Source organism: Ips typographus, linkage group LG4, assembly GCF_016097725.1.
Source record: "Ips typographus isolate SLU linkage group LG4, UJ_Ityp_2.0, whole genome shotgun sequence".
NCBI classification, from domain to species: Eukaryota; Metazoa; Arthropoda; class Insecta; order Coleoptera; family Curculionidae; genus Ips; species Ips typographus.
The window spans coordinates 11,425,281-11,445,645 of NC_138425.1; the positions used below are offsets into that span (position 1 = coordinate 11,425,281).

General features: G+C 34.6%; 2 protein-coding genes and 1 non-coding gene across 3 annotated transcripts; 1 reads left to right on the forward strand and 2 right to left on the reverse strand.

Moving 5' to 3' along the window:
- The first annotated feature begins 3,451 nt into the window (after positions 1-3,451).
- Positions 3,452-7,545, forward strand: mmm (missing minor mitochondria). The gene is made up of 15 exons (XM_081978352.1): positions 3,452-3,636; positions 3,690-3,844; positions 3,896-4,049; positions 4,103-4,365; positions 4,418-4,551; positions 4,603-4,857; positions 4,905-5,066; positions 5,122-5,308; positions 5,358-5,834; positions 5,885-6,144; positions 6,194-6,365; positions 6,495-6,616; positions 6,672-6,819; positions 6,876-7,047; positions 7,101-7,545. The coding sequence occupies exons 1-15, from the start codon at positions 3,491-3,493 to the stop codon at positions 7,501-7,503; spliced, it is 3,210 nt and encodes a 1,069-aa protein (XP_081834478.1). The 5' UTR covers positions 3,452-3,490; the 3' UTR covers positions 7,504-7,545.
- Positions 7,546-17,986: 10,441 nt separating this feature from the next.
- Positions 17,987-18,058, reverse strand: TRNAQ-UUG (transfer RNA glutamine (anticodon UUG)). The gene has a single exon. It is a non-coding gene; the product is annotated as a tRNA-Gln (tRNA).
- An 84-nt stretch (positions 18,059-18,142) lies between these two features.
- Positions 18,143-19,825, reverse strand: LOC145727523 (UDP-glycosyltransferase UGT5-like). The gene is made up of 3 exons (XM_081977122.1): positions 19,547-19,825; positions 18,708-19,490; positions 18,143-18,657 (listed from the first exon to the last, which is right to left on the reverse strand). The coding sequence occupies exons 1-3, from the start codon at positions 19,791-19,793 to the stop codon at positions 18,161-18,163; spliced, it is 1,527 nt and encodes a 508-aa protein (XP_081833248.1). The 5' UTR covers positions 19,794-19,825; the 3' UTR covers positions 18,143-18,160.
- Between the last annotated feature and the right edge of the window lie 540 nt (positions 19,826-20,365).

A 20,365-nucleotide genomic window follows, 5' to 3' on the forward strand; every position in this document is an offset into this window, starting at 1 on the left:
TGAATTTTCAGGAGATTTTGTGAAAATGTTTTGTCCTGTTCTTCCTACTAATGATGTCAATTTACTGAACTAAATATAAGACAAACATGAACTGACTTATAAATTGGATTATAAGTGAGGGGAAAAGAAATGAAATCTATTACAATCTTGACGGTAGTACATCAAATTTTTACGGAGAGACATTGATTGGGTTTATCGTATCACAACTTTGACTCGATTTATCTTTCGTGTCAAGATTTAAAATCGTTCTGTTGCAATGAAATCAATAACGAACGGCGGCTCATTCGAAACACATCAAATGCAAAAGCACTCTATCAAAATATTTGAAATGCGCCCCCCAACTTTAATCTTTTACCGCTCTCTGATATCGTGGCATTTTCAGCGCTCTGTCGATAAAATCCTTTACTTTGGGTACATTAAAGGTTTTTATGCGGAATTAGTACGTTTCAATGATGTCAGATGGTCTGACAAATAGCGAGTATTTTGAGCCGCTGAAAATGCATTTCTTCGATTTCTGTAAATAAATGCTCCATTTGGAGACTTTATTTCCTTGGAAAAATGTAAATTTCATTTTACGCGCGAAATCTACGTATCAAAGTGCACATTCAACATTTCTGAAGCAGGACTTGGTAACAGACAGCTCAATTTCGTTCCTTTTTCGTTATTTTTATATTATTCTACAGCGGCAGTGTCTTTAAATACAGAATAGTTTATCAGCTGAATAAAATCGTAACGTGTGGTTTTTGGTTCAGTTTAATTAGTTTAACACTAGGTTTGTCGGCTGTGATATTTACGTATTCTTGCATGAAGTTAAATTAATTTTACTCTGCTCTCGGTCAGACGTTCTGTAGTTTTGGTCGATTCTAATTGTGAACTCATCAAAGCATAAAACCAGAACGGACCGCAAATAAGCAAACCACAACGAGATGTAAGTGAAAATTACGTATTTTACGTTTGTCCAACCCTGTGGCGGTTGCTAAGCTTAGTGAATGTGTCAACGCTAAACTAATCAATTGATTTTGTCTACGACTTCTGTAGAAAATATAAATTTTCTCCTTTATTTGAGGGGTGAAAGTATTTTTCTCCCTAGAGAGTAAAAGGGCCACCAGTAAAAGTAAAATCATGCAGTGTCTCTGACGCTTTCTTGACAAATTGACAAACATAATATCATTGACTTGTAGTAGTAGTCCATGTTCTCAGAGTGGAGGTAAATGAATACAAAAGGGGGTGAGGAACACTCAGCCTGCTCCACAACAAACTTTATTAAACCTCAATTAAAGAGGGTACGCTTACTAGTTTCGAGTACATAAATACTTATCTTCAGGAGCTTAAGATGTAAAATTTGTGCCGGCTGTCTTTTTTAAAAAAGGGTGAGACAGCGAGACCCAAGGTAAATTAAAGATAAAAGCATGTGTCCAATAAAGGGTTAAATAAAACTTGTCATGGAGAAAAAGAGAAAAGAAATTGACAAAATTCACTACATACTAGTACAAATCTTTAAAAGTTTGTTAGTTACACATTACCAAAAAAAAAAATTTATTGTTGGGGTGACACTTAAAATTTACGGTCGACATTATCAGGAATGTCTAACTGCAGGACTCATAATATCATTGGTAACATCACCTCCTTTTTCATCCAGGTACCATTATTACCTATCCATTTTTATACATAACGTAGGGTGTTGTTTGTTGTTGTATAACCCAGCAGAATCCTGAGTCTTTAAATACAGCTTCCAGTTTCTTCTAGCAAAACTCTGATAGTAGCTTAGTTAAAAAACATTTTGTAACTCTTCTACTGGGATGATAACTAACTCCATATCATAAAATAACTTGGACTGATTGATATAGAGGTACTTAACTAATTTAGAGCAACTACATGCCGCACTTCAGAAATTCGACTAGCTATAAACTGATAAATCAATCAAATTTCGCTTATAAATCCCCGAATATCGTAAATACTCCTCCGACGTAAAACCCACGTCTGTTGTTTGAATCGAAATCGACCCCGAAACTATGATGTAACACATTCTAATGAGCTTCGGGCATGTGTGCATTCTTGTAAGCCCCTGGCACCACGTTGGGTTTGTTTTCCGAACCTAATTTTCTATTTGGAACACGTAACTGCATGACTGATTCGGTCTGAGGGGAGTTGCGGCTTAATCTATAATAATTTTCACTTACACCCCGTTTGCGGTCTGTTTGCATTTTGTTGCGCTGTTTAGACTCCCTTCTATTATTAATGTTGCTCTATCTAGTATTTAGTAGTTTAATAATTAAATTCCACACACTAAAGGATAACTGTGAATAATATAACTTTACCATTATAATCGTATAATACTATAACAAAGGAACTAATCCGGAAATAATAAACAATCTAGTACATCCTATAATATGTTTATTTAACGATGTAGATTGCAATAGTTACTAAATATTCAATTAAAACCATTATTGGGTGTTCATTACTAAACCATCATTTCCTACCAAAATATTACTAACACTGATTTAAGCAAAACATTATTGTATATTATTTCTTTGAATGTTCTACGAATAAAAAGAATAACATCAAAACAGCAGATTTATAAACATTCATTATGCATTAAGAGAGAAAGAAATGCAGCCCGAGAAAATTCCGATCGCAACTTTGGACTAATTTAAATTTAAGCAGCAAGCGCTTCTATTTATGTTATTAACTTCGATGAACGTCTTACTTTAACATCCACTCGGGATTTTCCTAAAATATGTAATTTTGAAATACTTTCGTATTGAAAGTATGTTGTAATAAAGGCCAAGTATGCACGAAAACTCGAGGGTGTAATTACGTGAAGTATTATTTATGGATGATAAGACGTCGAAGTTTCTAATTGAATCGGGAATCGATCGAGTTGAAATTTAAGGCTCTAGAGAGTTAATCAACTGTTTTTTTTGCTTCCAAGTAATAAATAAAAGATGTGGCATCTAGGGAGTTCGGACTTGTTACATCCATTCCGAACTTATTAAAGTTACAGTCAAAATTTCTCAGCACATATAAATCCGCAAACAGTTAATCAGCTTTGACGTTGTTTCGTGCAAACGAATAACAAAACTTATCTTCTTCTTCAAGGAGCTTCACTATCCGCTAGTTAGCTCTGGGACATCACTTTCAATAGATATTATTCTGCCAAGCGAAAAATTGGAAAAGATTTGTTTTTCTTATTTTATAAAACTACGGTCGCAAGTCGAAAGTGTATTTCATTTTTCAGCGCTCTTGGCAGTGTAAAATAAATTGTACTCCTTTTACGTGCTTTTTGTTTTCCCCCTGAAAAGTTCCGAAACTTTTCTTGACGGACTTTCCCAATTAAGGATTACAATCACCTTGCTGGAGATTTTTTTTTGTTTCCCGTAAGCACCGTAACTTATAAAACACAGGTGTTTGATCGATACCGGTATAAAACAGCTTTAAGTAGCGTAGAGAGGTTAGTAAACGGGTGTCAGTTGTCAGTTACCCAAGGAAAATGCCTCAGGAAGACGAAAAAAGAAACGTAAGCTATTCTAGCATTCCTAGAAGGAAAAAACGTAGGAGGAAGAAGCGTCAAGATTTGTTAGATATTCCTGGGGTTAGGAAGATTACCTTATCGGAGTTAACACAAAAAATAATAGAGTAAGTTTCTATTTAACTATAAAATAATTGTATTAAAAATTTGTCACTTATAGATGTGTGGTAGGCGAGGACGTAACATCCGAAAGTCCATGGAAATACGTAAAGAAAGAACTAGTGCAAGACAACTTAGAACTTCACGAAGAAAGTTCCGAATTTTTACCCTTAAGGGGTCTCATTTTAGCTTACCCCAGACCAGAGCTTCTAATTGGTAAGCGAAACTGACACTGCTTTTTCCTCTAAAATAGTTTGAATCTAATAGGCTATATCGTTGACGAAACCCAAGAAAATGATGATGAATTCTACATTTCCGTTACTGAAGAAGCCACTGACACTGTACAGAAAATCATCGAACGACTTCGTCAAGAACAAGAAGACCGCCTTTATTATCAACTGTACAAAGATATTCGAGAATGGTACGTGTTACCACAAAGTTGCTCAATCTTGCTTTGACAATTTCTATTTAAAGGCAGTCGTTGGGTTCTGAATTGGAAGTTGACGAGTCTTTAGTGAAAAACAATCGACCATTATTGGAAGTTGAAGTGGAAACTAAATATCCAATTTTTCCTGGACGAGTTCAGTTTAGGTTGCTCCCTGCTGAAAACAAACGTGATGGATATATGGAACTCAGATGTTCTGCAGAAGAAAATTTATCTAGCGTTCATATGAGAAGAATTGACAATGCAATTCAAGTTGCACCTGCCATAGTATCTGCAGAAGCTCAAACTACCTGTCCGTCAAATTTTCCAAACCAAGAAAAAAAGATTATAAATATATATTTCAGGTACTTATCCTAGAAATGCATCTACACAATACTTGTACGAAACTGGACCTACTGATTCTCTATTCTCCGAATGTCAACCGAAAATTGTTAGATACGCCAACGAGCACTTAGAGGACTTATCTGATTTACTTAGAGTAAGCAATAATTGCTTAGTTACAACAACCATTAATATCGTAAAATTGTAGGTTAATGGTGATATCGATTTATATGCCAACGATTTTGATTTGCTGGTGAAAAATGCGGATTTACATGAGACTTGTGATTGGACAGAGTTTTCTAGAGGTTTAATTGAGTACCAGTCTCTTATGGATGTCAATTTGTGTAAAGGCAAAATGATTTCCGATATTTGCTGGCATCGAATGTGGTCAGGTACTATAGCTATAGCTTATTGCGACCTTAGCCCTAAAATCTTTCGTGTTGGCCCCAATAAGGATGATGAGGTAAGAATATAATTATTTTGTATATAATTAAAATTCACTCATGATAGGTTCATAAAGCGGTGCATTCAGTTAACATAGTCCTGATCTGGAGTTTTGTGGATGCTTTAAAACCAAAACTTATCCTAGAGTCCCCTAGAGAAATCGAGAGGATATCCTTTTGCAAATTTGATGAAAACATCTTAATTGGTGGTTGTAAAAATGGACAGATAGTACGTTTACTATTATTTACCTGGTTTTTCCCATTGTTGAATATTTTGATAATAGGTCATATGGGACATAAGAAATAAATTGCAAAAAGTGGAAGAAAAAGAAGTTTTGACAACTGCTCAACAAAAATACAGGAATTTTATGCATAGCCTTATGGGTTGGATGAAGGATACTCATAATATTGCTATTGTCCGTCCTGCTGCCGTTTCTGACTTAAGATATTCCCACAAAAATATTATCACTGGTACGTTTTGCCTTTAATTTTTTTATCCACCCTGACTTGGTTTCCACAGGAATATCTTGGGTTGAGCCTCACCACCAATTCTCCAAAACTGGCAATCTATTTCAGCTAGAATCAGAAGAAGACGCACCACCAAAATATTCAATGCAATTTTTAACTAGCAGTTTGGATGGAAGTATTTTAATCTGGGACTTGAATGACCGGCCTTCATTTCAACATGGCGACTACAGACCTAAAAAATTGAAGCGACTTAAAAAGAAACCCAGCGCGTTGCAAGTGGACGTTTCGCCTTTCAGGGTGTTAAATCTCAACTTGAAACCCAAATATCGGATTAATGTCACTAAAGAGAATAAAAAGAATAAGATTGTGGCTATAACGAGGAGTAATTCAACGTTTTGCTCACTTCGTTATGAGGAGAAAAACCCCGTTCAAGTTAAAAGGAGAGACGTAAAAGAAAGGGTGATATTTAAGCCTATTATGACGGAGATGACGGGCATTCAGCCTAAAATTAAGATAGGAACTGTAGAAGGTCAGTGAAATAGTTTATTAAATAATGCAGTAGAAAACTGGTTTTTTTAGGTACGTATGCGGAGTTACAATGGGAAGGACAGGACTTTGATTCAGGAGAAATGGTCAATTGCGAACAGGCCAAATATATTTTCCAAGCAAAATATCACGACGGACCAATAACTTCTATTTATACGTCTCGAGAAGTTGGTTTCACTTTAACAGTCGGTGGTAAAGTGTTTGCTTTATGGAGGAGTGATTTTCCGGGCAGACCAGTTTTATGGAGGAGAAGTCGACAGTTTTACACAATGGGAGAAGTTACTTTTTTTCAAGTAAGTTCAAAATAGTATCGGTTACTTTACCTCTAATTGTCTGCGATAGCCCTTTAAACTTGTTATGCATTCAGTGACTGGAGTTCTAAGTAGATGGATACTTACGATTAACAGTAAAGCTCCTGTTTCTACTCAAGTCATGTCGAATGGTTATTTGACAGCTTCAGCAATAGAACCACAAGCTAGAGAAAGAATTATTTATGGTATTGGTGATGAGCAAGGTAAGATCAGTCCAATAGGTTTTGGTTTAGTATTTTATTTGCTGGATTTTTTTGGACTAAAAAAGTAAACTTTAACAATTCTAAAAAAAGTAGTAACTTAATTACTATTAGATGTGATAAAAATTGTAGGAGCATTCCGTTTATTCTACGTTGATCACTTTTCCCAAACTCAAGTGGCAATTCTATCCAAAGCAATGAAAGATTTCCTGGATCGTGAAGTGAATCGCAAAAATGTATTTTTAAACTGGCAAGTATGTAGTGTCAACTTTATGTCTGTCCAGTTGAAACCCATACAAATTTTAATAGGAGAACTTTAACAAAAGGAATCAAATCAACTTGCAACGAATGAAGGAAGAAGCTGAGCAAAAAGCAATAGAAGAAGCAGCTAAAGAAGAAGCTATAAATAAAGAGCAGCAAATCGTTGAAAAACCTGTGAAGAAAGGGCCTCAACCAGGTTATACTATGCTTTTAAAATGATTTGTCAACCAGTCTCACATATTGTGTTATTAGGAAAATTTGTGGAGTGGATTACAGAACAACGTCAGCTAACTGAGGAAGCCAGAATCAAAGCTATGATAATAAGCAAAAAACAGCTGGATACTAAAGAATTGGAGAAACGTCGAAAACCCTTGCAGAAGCTGGATGAAGAGAACGAACGAAAAAAACGCAAACAAAAAGAAAGGTTTAGTTTTCACCTCTTTTCATACCTTTTTAAGCAAGTTATAATAAAAATAGACTAAAGCAAGGAGAGACCATTTTCAAAAACACCATATCCAGTCTCTTTCCTGATGTTGTTAAAGAAAAACCGACTCCCCCACCTGATCCTTATGCTGGAGGAGATTCGGATGAAAGCAAGGAGAATTGTTACAAATCCTTTGAGGCTTTAATCGAAGACACAGACGCTTTTATCGCCAATCATCCGTTTCACTATGACTTTAATTTTAAAAATCTCTTTAAAAAGTGGGGAGTTACAGCTAGCAGAAACAACAACAAGAACAGTTTTTTTCAACATTCCCATGCTAAACGCTACGAAACTGAGAGAAAATTGAAAACAGGCGAAGGAAGTGATGAGGATTACAGTAAGAAAATTGCCACTGAGGAAACGGTTCTTGAAGAAGATGATGTTGATGTGCTTTAAATGAAAGTTCATTAAAAAATTTGTATTTGTGATTTGCAAAAACGTATTTTTTTTTGTCAATTTTACTACAAAAAAGTTTTTTACATGGAACTTGCATTTAGTACTTGGAAATAGTATATTACATACTCAGGTGGAAAGTGTTTGATTTCTGTCTAGAAATTCGGTTTTCGTTTTAAGTTGAACTTTATCTCGAGACAGAAATTAATCTTTCTGCCGTGGTTTGTATACTATTTTATTTTCAACCATTTATCAAAATCTCATCGAACTTTTAATAAATTATTCGGTTGAAATATTGATTGCTAATAGTCTCTAGCAATAAGGTAGTATAGGTACGAGTAGTTATGACTTCAACAATAATAAACGACTGGTGATTTGTTTACAATCTTGACAACGTCATTATTGTGCTATTCTGTCTTTAATATTTTGAGCTGAAACGTTTCTTAAAGTGCTTTTAACATGGAGATTTCTGAAGACGCAGATGTTATTCATCATCACCTGAGCTGCGAGCTGTTGCAAAGGTGGCGGCACAGTCTCTTAGCTATAAAAAGTAAGCCCAGATATGACAAAACGCATATTGACATTCATCCGGGTGGAAAGTGACATTTACCCGGGGGAAAGTGAGTACTTTCCACCCGGGTGGAAAGTAAAAGCAGGTAATTTTCTTCTCCAGGTCTTTCCACCTGGTTTACACATAAGAAATAACGTTATTGCATACCTGGTTGAAAATAAAACAATTTTAGTGCTTTGAGGATCATATTATTAAGTGCTGTTTAAGCATAGTTATTAAGTATAGAAGAGCAACATACTAATTGTTAAATACATGCGTTTAAGAAAGGTTATAGATTCAATTTACATATTTTAATTGAGTACAAAAGAAACGTTTGTGAAATCCATTTATTCGTAACCAAGTTAATAAAAGTTAGCAGAAGAGATTTTTTCCGGGCTTGAACGGTTGAAAATACTTTCGAAGCTTGGAAGCGTTATTTACGTTTGGAAAAATAAAAACTTTTCTATATCTCGCTCCGCTGGATATTATCAATGGATATTGGAGGTGCTGTCTCGGGGTTAACTAGACGACGTTTTTAAAGCTGGCGAAACCTCATTATCTATTTTCGTTTTGCCAAGATTTTCCAAAGGAAAAATAAATACGTGAACGAAATTGAATTCATTAGAGCACCTACTGCGAGTGGAACCATTAATTTCGAATAGGTTATAGTTTAAGAGTTTGTAAAAAGTTTCGGCAAGCACCCACATAATAATGAGCCACGAAACCCTGAAAGGTAGATTCCTCAATAGATGATGTGCTCTCGGGCGTGAAATGGGAAAACCTTTTATTTTTCTAACTTAGGTGAATACGTTTTTAAGCTCAAAGGTATATTTCATTTTCAAGCGCAGAGCGGGAGCGTTTTTAAAAAGACCCTATTGTTAACTGTTATTAGTTTTTTTTCCCTACAAAGAAACCACCGTGAAGAAAAAGACTGATTTTATTATATGGATATTTGCAGCACCAGCTACAGTAATCTTGAGTAAATTATCTCTGATTGTTTGCTGTATTAAAATCATCGGATTTGCCGCTGAGATTTAACAAGATTTTGTAAAAAAAATTAAACTGAAGCCTCATTACTGTAAAGTACACTATACAATGTTTGCATTTTGTTAGAAAATTCTAGGAATACTGATTTTTTTTTAGTTTTAATCTACATATTTTCTGTAACATGCAGTGCGAGAATATGACAAAATGTTTCCCTGATTCTTGCTAATTGGATGCCATTAAAATCAAGAAGCATAGTTAAATAATTAGACGGAAAACTCAACAGCATTCCTGCTACTAATTAATAAGTTTGCTCCGAAATTGACGTGAAACTCTGAGACAAGGTATTAACTGACAAAAATAGCATGCAAACCTCGGACCGAGTTTCCTGCCGGAAATTAAGCCCGGCAAGCAAACTTTGCTTTAATAATTTCCAATCACTTTGCAACATTTAAATATAATAATTTAGAAACACTTTGAGTCGCCTCTCGAGCTTTCCTAGCAGCCGAGAGTCAACTTTATGTCCGCTCGGGATCAATTGCCTGGCAAATTAAATTTCTGAAGGGCTTTCCAGCTTCTCTGTTAAGCTCAGTTACTTAGAATGATACCGGGGAATTAAACTTTATTGAAGACTCTTTGATTTTATCAAAGAACACATCATAAAATTCACAGTTAATTAAGAAGTTTAAGAAAGAATAACTTTGTTTTCTTATTTCAGATTTATTGTATGAGACAAGCTTTTCTCTTAAATCCATCTACTTTCGCTCCTCCAAAATTGGAGAAAAATCATCCGCTGAACTAAAACCCGAATCGTTTTAAATTTTGTGGGAGTGGAAATTGTGTACTTTGAGAGTAATTTCCTAATGTCCGTTTTAAAAATATACATCCGACGACATAAAAGCGAACCGATTTTTATTTCGGAATCGATTTGGGAGTAACAAAAAAAATAACTCGAGTCAAGAACCACTCCAGTCGAAGGCAAGCAGAGCCAAACAAATTGGAAAATTTTCAAAGCAATTTGCAAGTGAAGGAAATTCATTGCAGCATCTATAAAATACTTTCCGGTTGGCTTGACAGTTTTCTGCTGCCGGTTAAAGTTTGCGAGTTGCTAATAGGAAAGTCTGACAAAATGTTTACATAACGGCCCTCCAGGGGGATTATGTTCCGCAATATGTAAACCTTTTAAAGGGATATATCGCGGCCATTGTGCATTATAAGTTGGAGTTCAATACCAGTTTATATTTACGTATTTTTAGCAAAAATTGAATTAATCCAAAAATCATTCAGAACTCACCTAGATTGTCCTGGATTTCAACGCAATATATTGTGCGGAATGGAACCGTACAAAATTGGTTTCAACGTTTCGTCCGCAAAATATATTTAATTATTTGGAATTACAAATGTAAACTAATGGAAATCCTAATAAGTCATTGGTTTGGAAATGGATCGAAACGTGTAACCGGGCAGTTTGCGATACGAACTTTAAGCGCGATAAATTGCTAAACATTAGCACATTTGGTAAAACCGCGTTGTATTGAAATAGAATGTTAATAGGTTTATGTTTGGAAAATTGTATATTACACACTTTCAGTGTATTTTTTAAGTATTTTATACATGACAATCGTATATATCGGCATTTTAAACTTTTGGTTTGTCATTGAGTTATAACAAAGAATTGAACTGGCCTGTTAATTTTATTAAATTAAATTGTTTTTTAGCTGTATCTATTGATATTGTCTTCTGCTAACACATACATATACAAATGTGGATATTTTTTGCTGTCTAAGAATTTTGTTGTCCTTTTTTTCGGTCCGATGATTTCTTCGATACATATATTATGTAGCCCTTGACAGTTTTGGGTCACCGGGCATTTCTGTAAACGAAATTGATAGATTCCAATATGTAATGGAAAGTATCGAGCCAAAAAATATGATTTTAAAAAAAATCAATCAACTAATCAAACACTTAATTCGAAAAGTAGAGCGTAGTCGATTATTTCAGTCAATTTTTTTCGTTCAAGTAATTCCGCACATCCATTACTTTAACACGATAAAAGGTCCCGTCCGTCCAAACTTCAATTTGGTTGGCAATTCTTTTCCCAGTGACAGCCGGATTAGGCGATACCAACGCCTGATACTTTAAAAAAAGGCACAAAAAGAAAATGCAATTTAAAATTTTGCTTTGATGTTAAATTACGGTATTTTTAATAAAGGAGAGCGCTATATCTTCACCTAAACGGCAGGTTTTAATTTCGAAGAAGAATGGCGGGACATTTGTTAGGTTTTACTAAATAAATGTCGACTTTTCGAATTTTGTTCATCAGTCAAAGCGCAAAAGTTGGATGCCAGAGCTCCAGTTTCTCGTTCGCGATAAGGAAAATCGGATTTTTTTCTTTTGATATAAATAAGATTCGCCTGCGATATCGCGTAAACAATATAAAGCAAAAAAGCAATTAAATTTATCTGTTGAATAAAGGCGGAAAATTTATTTTAACAATTTAAAAGTCAAGCAGCCATTAATAGTTCAGAAATGTCTTGATTTAACAACTTTGTAACCCAACCTTGTTGATGTTAAAAACACGATTTAAAACTACAAATAATTCAACTAAAATTTGATCAAACAGAAAATAACTGTATTTTGAGTTGTTTGTTTATAAATCGTTTATTAGAGTAGACCAAAATTGTCCCTTTTTCAGCATAACAAAACTGAAACCTTTCAGTGACGTTTTCCCATCAACATTTCCACCCCCCATCATCGTTCGCTTTCGCCTAATGATAAACTTTAGACCACGGCGCCTGAAAGGGTAATATAAATTCCTCTTAATATAATTGACGATGTTTATGAAGAGAAACAGATGGGAGTAACGATAAGAAGTAAAATATTTCCCTTATAAATGGCCTTTTAGTACCCCTTAAAATATCGCGAAAAGATTGGAGGTCGTAATAGCTTTCCCTTTAGTCGGGACTCTTACAACTTCTCTCGGAGTGGTATTAAATAGCTCCTAAATTTTATCTCTCTACGAATTTAACACCCAACCTGAAAAATAAAAGCCACTGGTTACTCTACGTATACTTTCTAGTAGATTAGAGCTGTATTCAGCAAAGTGTCGTTGTCCCTTGACGAATCTCGTTTCACGGTTGAACATGAACCAAATAATTTATCTGCATTACGTGACACTTCTGTGCAAAGAGCTGCATTATTAATACTTTCGTCACTTGCTGACAGGTTAAATATTAATCTCAACCCCAGCCGGAAAAAGAAAAATAAGTTACAATCCCGACGTTTCTTTCTTTATGAAGCCGTAAATAAAATATTCCCGGGGTTTTCTCTCTGTTTCCTTGTATTCAATTTTTTTCTCCTAACGCGAGATGAGTTGCTTCGAGATGAATTTCTCATCTTTACTGCTTGAGAGAAACAGACACAACAGAGTCGTGGGAATCTGATATTTTTAATGGGATTGGTTTTAGTTTTGGTTCTTAACGCAAACGTGTTTCTTTGTGGCTTTTCCAGACGTGATCTTAATATTAATTATACAGCAAGATGAGTTGTTGAAGGACTAAAAATGTACAGCATTTTGACATGAAAGTCTCGGGTCAACGTCGTAATAAATAGGAATGACACGTCATAGAAGAACAAAAAAGAAAGGCTGTAAAATATGCTGTATTAGCTAACAGCCACCAGATGACTCAGCCACATTCCCAACAATATCGGTTTTAAAGTTGAACCTTAATAGCGGTTTTTTGCTAAACGGCCGAGCTTCATGCACATTATTAATCCGGACAAAGCCGTGGTGCCCACTGTTGAAAATGATTATTATTATACCAGTGAGATTTATGATCCTGCTTTATTAAAACCCAAGACAGACCGCCGCACAATAACTTAAAGGATAGGATATGCCGCACTGACACGGGTTACGACACGAGGATGACTAATATTTTCTAGTTATCGGTTTCACGCCTTTTGCTACAATGATTTTAATCCGGTAGTTAAGGTTGATTGAATAATGACCTAAATCACTCATATGCAGTTCTAACACAACGTTAAAAAGCCATATTTTTACAAAATACTCGCTAATTTGATAATCAGAACTAATAATTTAAAAGCACCATTTAAAATAAATAGGTTTCAATTCAATACTAATCAAAGTAAGGTAAATGTTAGTACACCTATTAGAGCGATTAAGGGTAAGAGTTTTAAAAAAATTACAAATTAGTTATTTTTATTATAATTTACATTGAGGTTCTTAACAAATTGACTGATAATATCTTCTTTTTGCAAATTAGGGCCTTATTATACCTATTCAATGTAGGTCCTGTCTCATTGTTGTTTTTTTTTTTATTCAGTGGAATATTACGCTCCGTTGTGTCATAAGTCTTGGCGTGTTGGGAATTTGCGGGCCGAAAAACGAATATAGTGAGGAATATTTGAAAGTACGACGCAAACGATAAATCACACACTTAATGCCTCGGACTAATTCTGGAATAGATCGGTTCGCATTTTTGTATTGGCTCTAAATCAGTTTGCCAATTTAATATCCCGGAAAATAAATATCCGACAAGGGATTCCGCTAAAAATATATCACTTTGCTTTTATAGCGTTTTCCCCAAAAATAACTTTTAAATTTGACGGATTTACACGTAAGCAAAAAGAGCCACATTGCTTTTTAACTGCAATTTTTATTTTTAACGTATTAAATACTTTTGTTATGAAAGGTGTGCATTATTCCACTACTGCTTTCTACCAAAATCCTGCAGATTGTGGCTCAGATGTGTACGTAGCCAAATTAAATATTTGATAACATTTTAGAGAAGGTCAGCAGCAAAGCATTTTAAGTTTAAGCTGCTTCGAATAATTTACAAGCCTTTGCCCTTACAAATTACTTTAAACGACGCTACTCTTGAGGGCACTCTAACAAACTAATAAAGAAGTTAACGGTTAATGTAATAATTTAGAAAAGAAGTGCCCCCATTTATTTTTGGAATGAGCTTAATGAACACTTGGCACGAAACTCTCTGATATTGTTTCAACCGACTTAAAGATTGTTTTTACGACGGGCAATTACCTAAGAGTTTTGTCTTCTCGACAGTTTTCACGTCCCAGTTTTATTGTTCGTGAAAAAATCTGCTCGACTTTTAGTGTCTTTTTAGTCGCTAGTTTTTTTCCCCCCTTGGCGCGGAGGCTTAAAAAAATACAAGTGTTTGAAAGCGGTCGATTTTCAAAATGGAAACGAATTAACTTTTGACCTCAGCTGAGGAAGCCGAGTAATTTCCAATTTAAAACGGATTTCCGCCTTAATTGGAATTTTTCTAGGGCGTCGATACAGATGAAATAGCCAGCAGAAGTCGAAAAGGATTAGTTTTCCTGACGGTATGATTATTGCACGAAATCTTAGATTTAAAATTTTATATCAGAAACCAATCAAACGTTAAAGTTAATATTTTCTTCCTAGTCTAAAAACTAGTTATTTTCAAATAAATTACTGCAAATTTTTTGAACAAAAATTGTATTTTAAGAAATCTTGACTCTTATCTGCTATACACATTTAATACTTTAGCTGAAATTAATCACAAAAATATATGCTCTTATAAACTTGATAAAGGTTTCACAGTTAATCGCTGATTTCTGAAGGTCCATTAAATGAAAATTTGGCTCTCTAACCTACTTTTCCTTAATTTGCAGTCTCATCATCCGACCTACTAACATTTATATTTACGTTGGGGGCGCAGACTGGAAGAAAACAAATGATTTAATTATCTTGGACCTCCATAATTAGCCGAAATTGGCAACAAATCGTCATCCAGACCCCTGGAGCTCGTTAATCTGGCACGTGAAGGCTGTCGACTAAGGCTTGTTCGAATGGGCCAGGGTTAGCGCGTTACCCATTTTAATGACCCACGCTTAAGACTAAGTGATTCATCTTAGGTAAGAAAGGAAGGCTATGTTTTACTTTCTCCACCTGGACACAAAACATTTTTTATAAAAACTAAAAAACCAAAACTAGCAGCTCTTTGTTACCGTTAACGAGTTCAGTACAAAAACAAATACACCAGATAATCGAAAAGGGCCACTGCATTGTGGCAATTTAATGTTGCACAATCTGGAAAACAGCTTACAGTACCGGGTAGTGTTGCGTTAAGCGCTGAACGATTGAAGAGATGTGATTTACAATGGTAGATGGATGTGAATGCGGCTTGAAAAGCTTTGTTCTAGCCATGTTTCAGTCTAAATACTGCAAAATGAAAACAATTAGTAGTGTTTTTAAAAGAGGTATAAATGGGATTTTGCTGCAACATGATATTTTCTTTTTTTGCTATACATTCTTATGTAATGGAAAAAAATCTCAAGTTTTGATTGCCTGAAGGATTTTTGACCACTTTAAGCTTTATGGTAAGTCCTCCAGTATTTGCGTAAATCACAATTTCTGAATCACATAGTTTGTAACTGATCATCATCATGTGGACTTACCATAAAACTTGATAAAACAAATGTACCCAAATAGTCAACTAATAAACAGTTTTTATTTAAACAAATCATTCTAATTATTATATTTTTACTTTTGAATAACTGCTGCAACAGCGTAATTTAACCTCTATTTTATTTGTCAAAAACGTTGCACTAAATTTAATGATAAACCGAGTTAAAACGTTCCCCAACATGTAAACAGCATAAATACACAAGCGAAATTAAAATAATGAGAGTTTATTAAAACTTCGGGTTTACTAAAGTTGGTTGCAATATTTTAATGTGATCGTAAAACACCAAACTGTCACGTGCCTGCTATCCTAAAAGTTTATTAGACGATTAATTACTATAAAATTGCAAAGAAAAATTGTTCATTAAACCCTTAATCAGCTATATTCTGATTAGTGCCGACGTCCCGTTTCCCGAACATCAGATTACCTCAAGGAAATGGTGTTTTAATGATCTTTCCCTAAGATTAAGCGATTTGTCTGGTATAGTGAAAACGAGCAATCCTGTTAATGTACTTCAAGAAGATTGCAGACTTTAATGGATGGATATTAGATAACTAATAATAGAACATAATCTAATTTTCGGTGGTTATTGTTACTCGGTGTGGAATTAAATGAACGTTTGGAGCTCTGATTGGAAAAAATCATAGATTTATTAGCATATTTTCCAGCGTGAAAGGCATATGATTTCGAAAGGTTTGTTTGATAAATCATCTAGTCAATCCGGTTATATCGGTGGCAAATAAACGAGTCCGCTTGAAAAGTGGCTAAAATGATTTTGGCCGAACATCGCTGAAGAAGGATGATAAAAAAGCGAGAATTAATTATCAATCGTTAATCTGCAATTCAATCTTCAGCCCTTAGGGCAGGCTACCAGTTTTATTAGTGAATTATTTCCAGCCATTCATTAAAAAAGTGATGGATTGGCTTAAAAGTCGAGAGTTGTCGGATTATTTACTGTAGGGCCGCGATTTTTACGTTTGGCGAGAGTTTTTTGGGTGGAGATGTTTATAATTAAATAACCCGAATGATAAATTGCCACATGGGGACCTAAAAAAGCGGAGAAAATGCCATTTACCTAAATCCTTTGTAATTTATACGCCAAATTAGCGATAATGGTGGATGATTAGTCAAAATATTTGGGAAACAGCGTGGTCGTTTGGATTTTGACCATTTACCGTTCAAATTGCTTTGTTTTGTACAACAACTGACCAATATTTTGCCTGTTATTTACGCAACGTCCTGTTTAGTTCTCTAACCATGAAAGTAAAGACCAAATAAAATTTTGGTTTGTCACAAATACTGGAAAAATACACATGGTTATTTACTCTGTTAGTGAGTATCATTAATCGATTTTACCAGCAAACAAACTCGTATATCGTCCTGTTTTAATTTTTTTTTTGAAAATTAATTTTGCTGGATACAGCTGTAATGAATTTATTTGGAATGTGTCTAAAGAATTTTTGGCGAATACAACGTTAATTGTGCTGAAATGTTTGTGTAGGAAGGGTGGAAAGTGCGAAAGAATTTCTAAATTAGGATGCTAATGTATTTTACAATTTAACAAAATACTGATCAAGTTTGCAGACATTGAAGTATCATAATATTTTTGTGAAGATTATAATTTAACTATTTCGTGACTTAATTAATCATTTTCTTTAAAAATGTACGGATTAAAATTTACAAAAAGTGATTTAACCCCCTCTAGAATAAAAATGGGTTTAGCGGTCTCAAATTCGAGATTGCGTAATTCTACCAGCTAATCAAGAGGGAAATGAATATTCGTCAGTTCTAGTTAAGAAAGATTAATTGCGGCCCTAAGTTACTTTAGCTTTTTTTCGTCTTTTCGTGACGGTAATTCATATTTTTTTAAACAGAGGGCGTCGGTAATCTAAAGGATAACGGACGTAAATGAAAGGGGATGAAAACGTGCGTTGTTTAAATTGCCAACCCGACGCTAAATTATTATCTTGATTTTGTGCACTTTTGGGGTTAGAAATTTTAAGTGTATCATTGGATAATAATAGGTATTAGAGCCCTTTTTGGCTTTCGACCTTCGGGAAGACGCAATTTATTCACCCTCAATTTTAAGGGAGAAGAAACCCCTTAAATTTAGCTAAGCCTGAGAAAATAAATGTTCAACAATAGAGATTATTAAATTTGAAGCGACTCAATTAAGTATTGTTTAGTTAGTAACTTTAAGAGTAATTTGAATAAACTTACTCTAATGGATAACAATAAATAAAAAAATTGATATATCGCTGTTCCTGTATGTAAAGATTACAGTTCAAACCCATATTAAATAATTTAAAATAACTAAACGGTTCTTACAAAAACAGAAATTTTTAGTTTTGGCTTATTGCACCACTGAAAACACCATTTTGTAAGAACACAACGTATTTACGGTCAAGAACCTTTTGTAAAATTGTTTTTCAGTTTTCTATACTTCATAATTTAAAATGATCAACAAAATAAAAAAATTAGGTTCCACCGAGATTTGAACTCGGATCGCTGGATTCAAAGTCCAGAGTGCTAACCATTACACCATGGAACCTGAGTGATTTTGAGAACCAATTAACCAAGCACAGTCTTGTCAATAGATTACTTATCTAAAGTGAGACACAATAACCAACAATAAAGTCAAAAACTTTTTATTTCACTGTTTTTTACATTTTCTTCTTAAAATTTGTCTTCTACAAATTATTGAATACCCTATTTTTAAACTAAATACAAACAAGAGAATTAGCAGGGATAAAGCTCCTAAAACATCCAACATATAAATTTCCACTAAAGATAAGCTTACAGCTGCCACTTTTAAATGATCAGCACCATGGTACTTTACCACGTACTCTATCCAGTAAACCGCATTGTCTATAGGTTTCAATGGTCTATCTAAGAACATTTGAGAGCGCATTTTTGCGTTGTTGCTATATTTTGGGTTTTCCAACAATTCCTGAATCAATGCGTAGAGGTTTTCTTCAGTAATCTCCTTGTAGGGAAGGTTTAAGGAGTATCCATACAATTCGGCTTGAAGTGAGTTTTTCAGTTCATCTGGGAAGACTGGTAATGTGAGTGTTGGGACTCCACGATGAACTGTTTCAAGAAGACTGTTGTAACCTCCTTGATTGATAAAGAGCCTCACATTTGGATGTGCTGAAAAACTTACTAAATAACTCTAAAATCTAACTTCCTGAATTAACTACCTAGAAGATCTCGTTGTGGGGCCCATCGTGTGGTAAAAACATTCTTCAAGTCTTCAGGCAATTCCTCACCGTCAATCTTCCAAATTACCGTAAGTTTCAGTTTTTTAAACACATTCAAGAAAAGCTGTTTCTTAGATGTAGGAATGTTTCTGGTACGTACACCCAATCCCAGGCTAAAGAATATCACACCTTGGGTGGCTTCATCTAGAACTTTTTGAAGGTTTTCGTACAGTTCTTCAGGTGGATCAATGTGGAACCCGGCAATCTCGATTGCGTTAGGTACTAAAGGAGTTGGTCGAAAAGTGGGATGTGAGTTCAGAAGAAGTAAAGAAATCTTCTTTCGTAGCTCTACAACATCAATCTTGCTGTTAAATCTTTTCTTATACGCTTTTTGAATGATTGTGTTATGCACTGGAATTAGGTAAAATTTGTCATACAGAATGTTTCGAAAATACACTATACAGTTGTGGATTCTCTCTTTGAAATTTATTTGGCTTTCTAGCAAAGGGTGCTTGACGTATGAAGGTGGCAATAAATTGGTAGAAAAAAGGTCTCCATTGGAGGAAAATATTACAGCAGGACAGTCAAATATTTCGGAAAATACCAACAGGCTATCACTCCATAAGTTGTCAATTATGACAACATCAAAATGGTTCTTTTTACTTTTCTTTATAAAGTCTCGAACCTTTCGGTGCCAAAGTGTTTTATTATAAATGTGTAGCACTTTCTCCACGGTAAAAACAGGTTCATGAGCATCTTCATATGATATTTCCGCAAGTTCTCCTGAAAAGTCACGTTTAGTTCAATCAGAAAATCTTAACAACGTTGTCAATACTCACTGTCGTATTTGTCAGAAAACCCCGTCAACACCACATCCCTAACTGACCCATTACTAATTCCTAAATCAAACAAATAAGGACTGATGGAAGTAACAGTATGACCGGCATCAGCAAGCCCTTTCAATAGCCTTTGGTATAAATAATTAACACCTCTTCCGGGTAATGGAAATACTGCAAGAATGTTACTTCCAAATGCACTTTGAATATAAATTAAGTATAGTATTAAAGTAATAACTTCTAGCTTCATAGCTGGACAATGTTTTGACTGCAAGTGGAAAAATGATCTTACAAAATTGATAAGGGATTTGCTGATCTGTAATCGAATAGTTGTGTTTGTTTAGTGGTGATTATTGGATTAAAAACCGTTTAAAAGATAATCATTATTTTTATCTAAGTTTGGTGTGTATTTAAGATCAAAAGAGTAAGTTCCAGAAAAAGTAGGATCTGTTAGGTGAGGTTTTATATTTGACTAATTTAATTAAACATTTTGTTCGATTATGGTGTAAGACGATGGCGCTTTTGTCATAAAAGAGAGTAGTTGGGAGAAAATTAATTACTCAGGACGCACTTACTTACTTTATATCCTTAGCGAGGATTAATATGTTTCTTTACCTTCCTCGGAACAATAGAAAGCAAAACCGGAAAAAGGCGCTGCAAATCTGGGTTTTCAACCCTGATGTGGTAATTATGTAAATTATTCAGTTAAATTCGCGAAGTGTTGGGAAGTCTTGCTGGATGGGTCCGTTTGTTGCGGCTTAAGTTGTTTCCAGACAAACATTAGAATAATGCAGTGCTTTGTTTAGGAAAATAAAATCATGT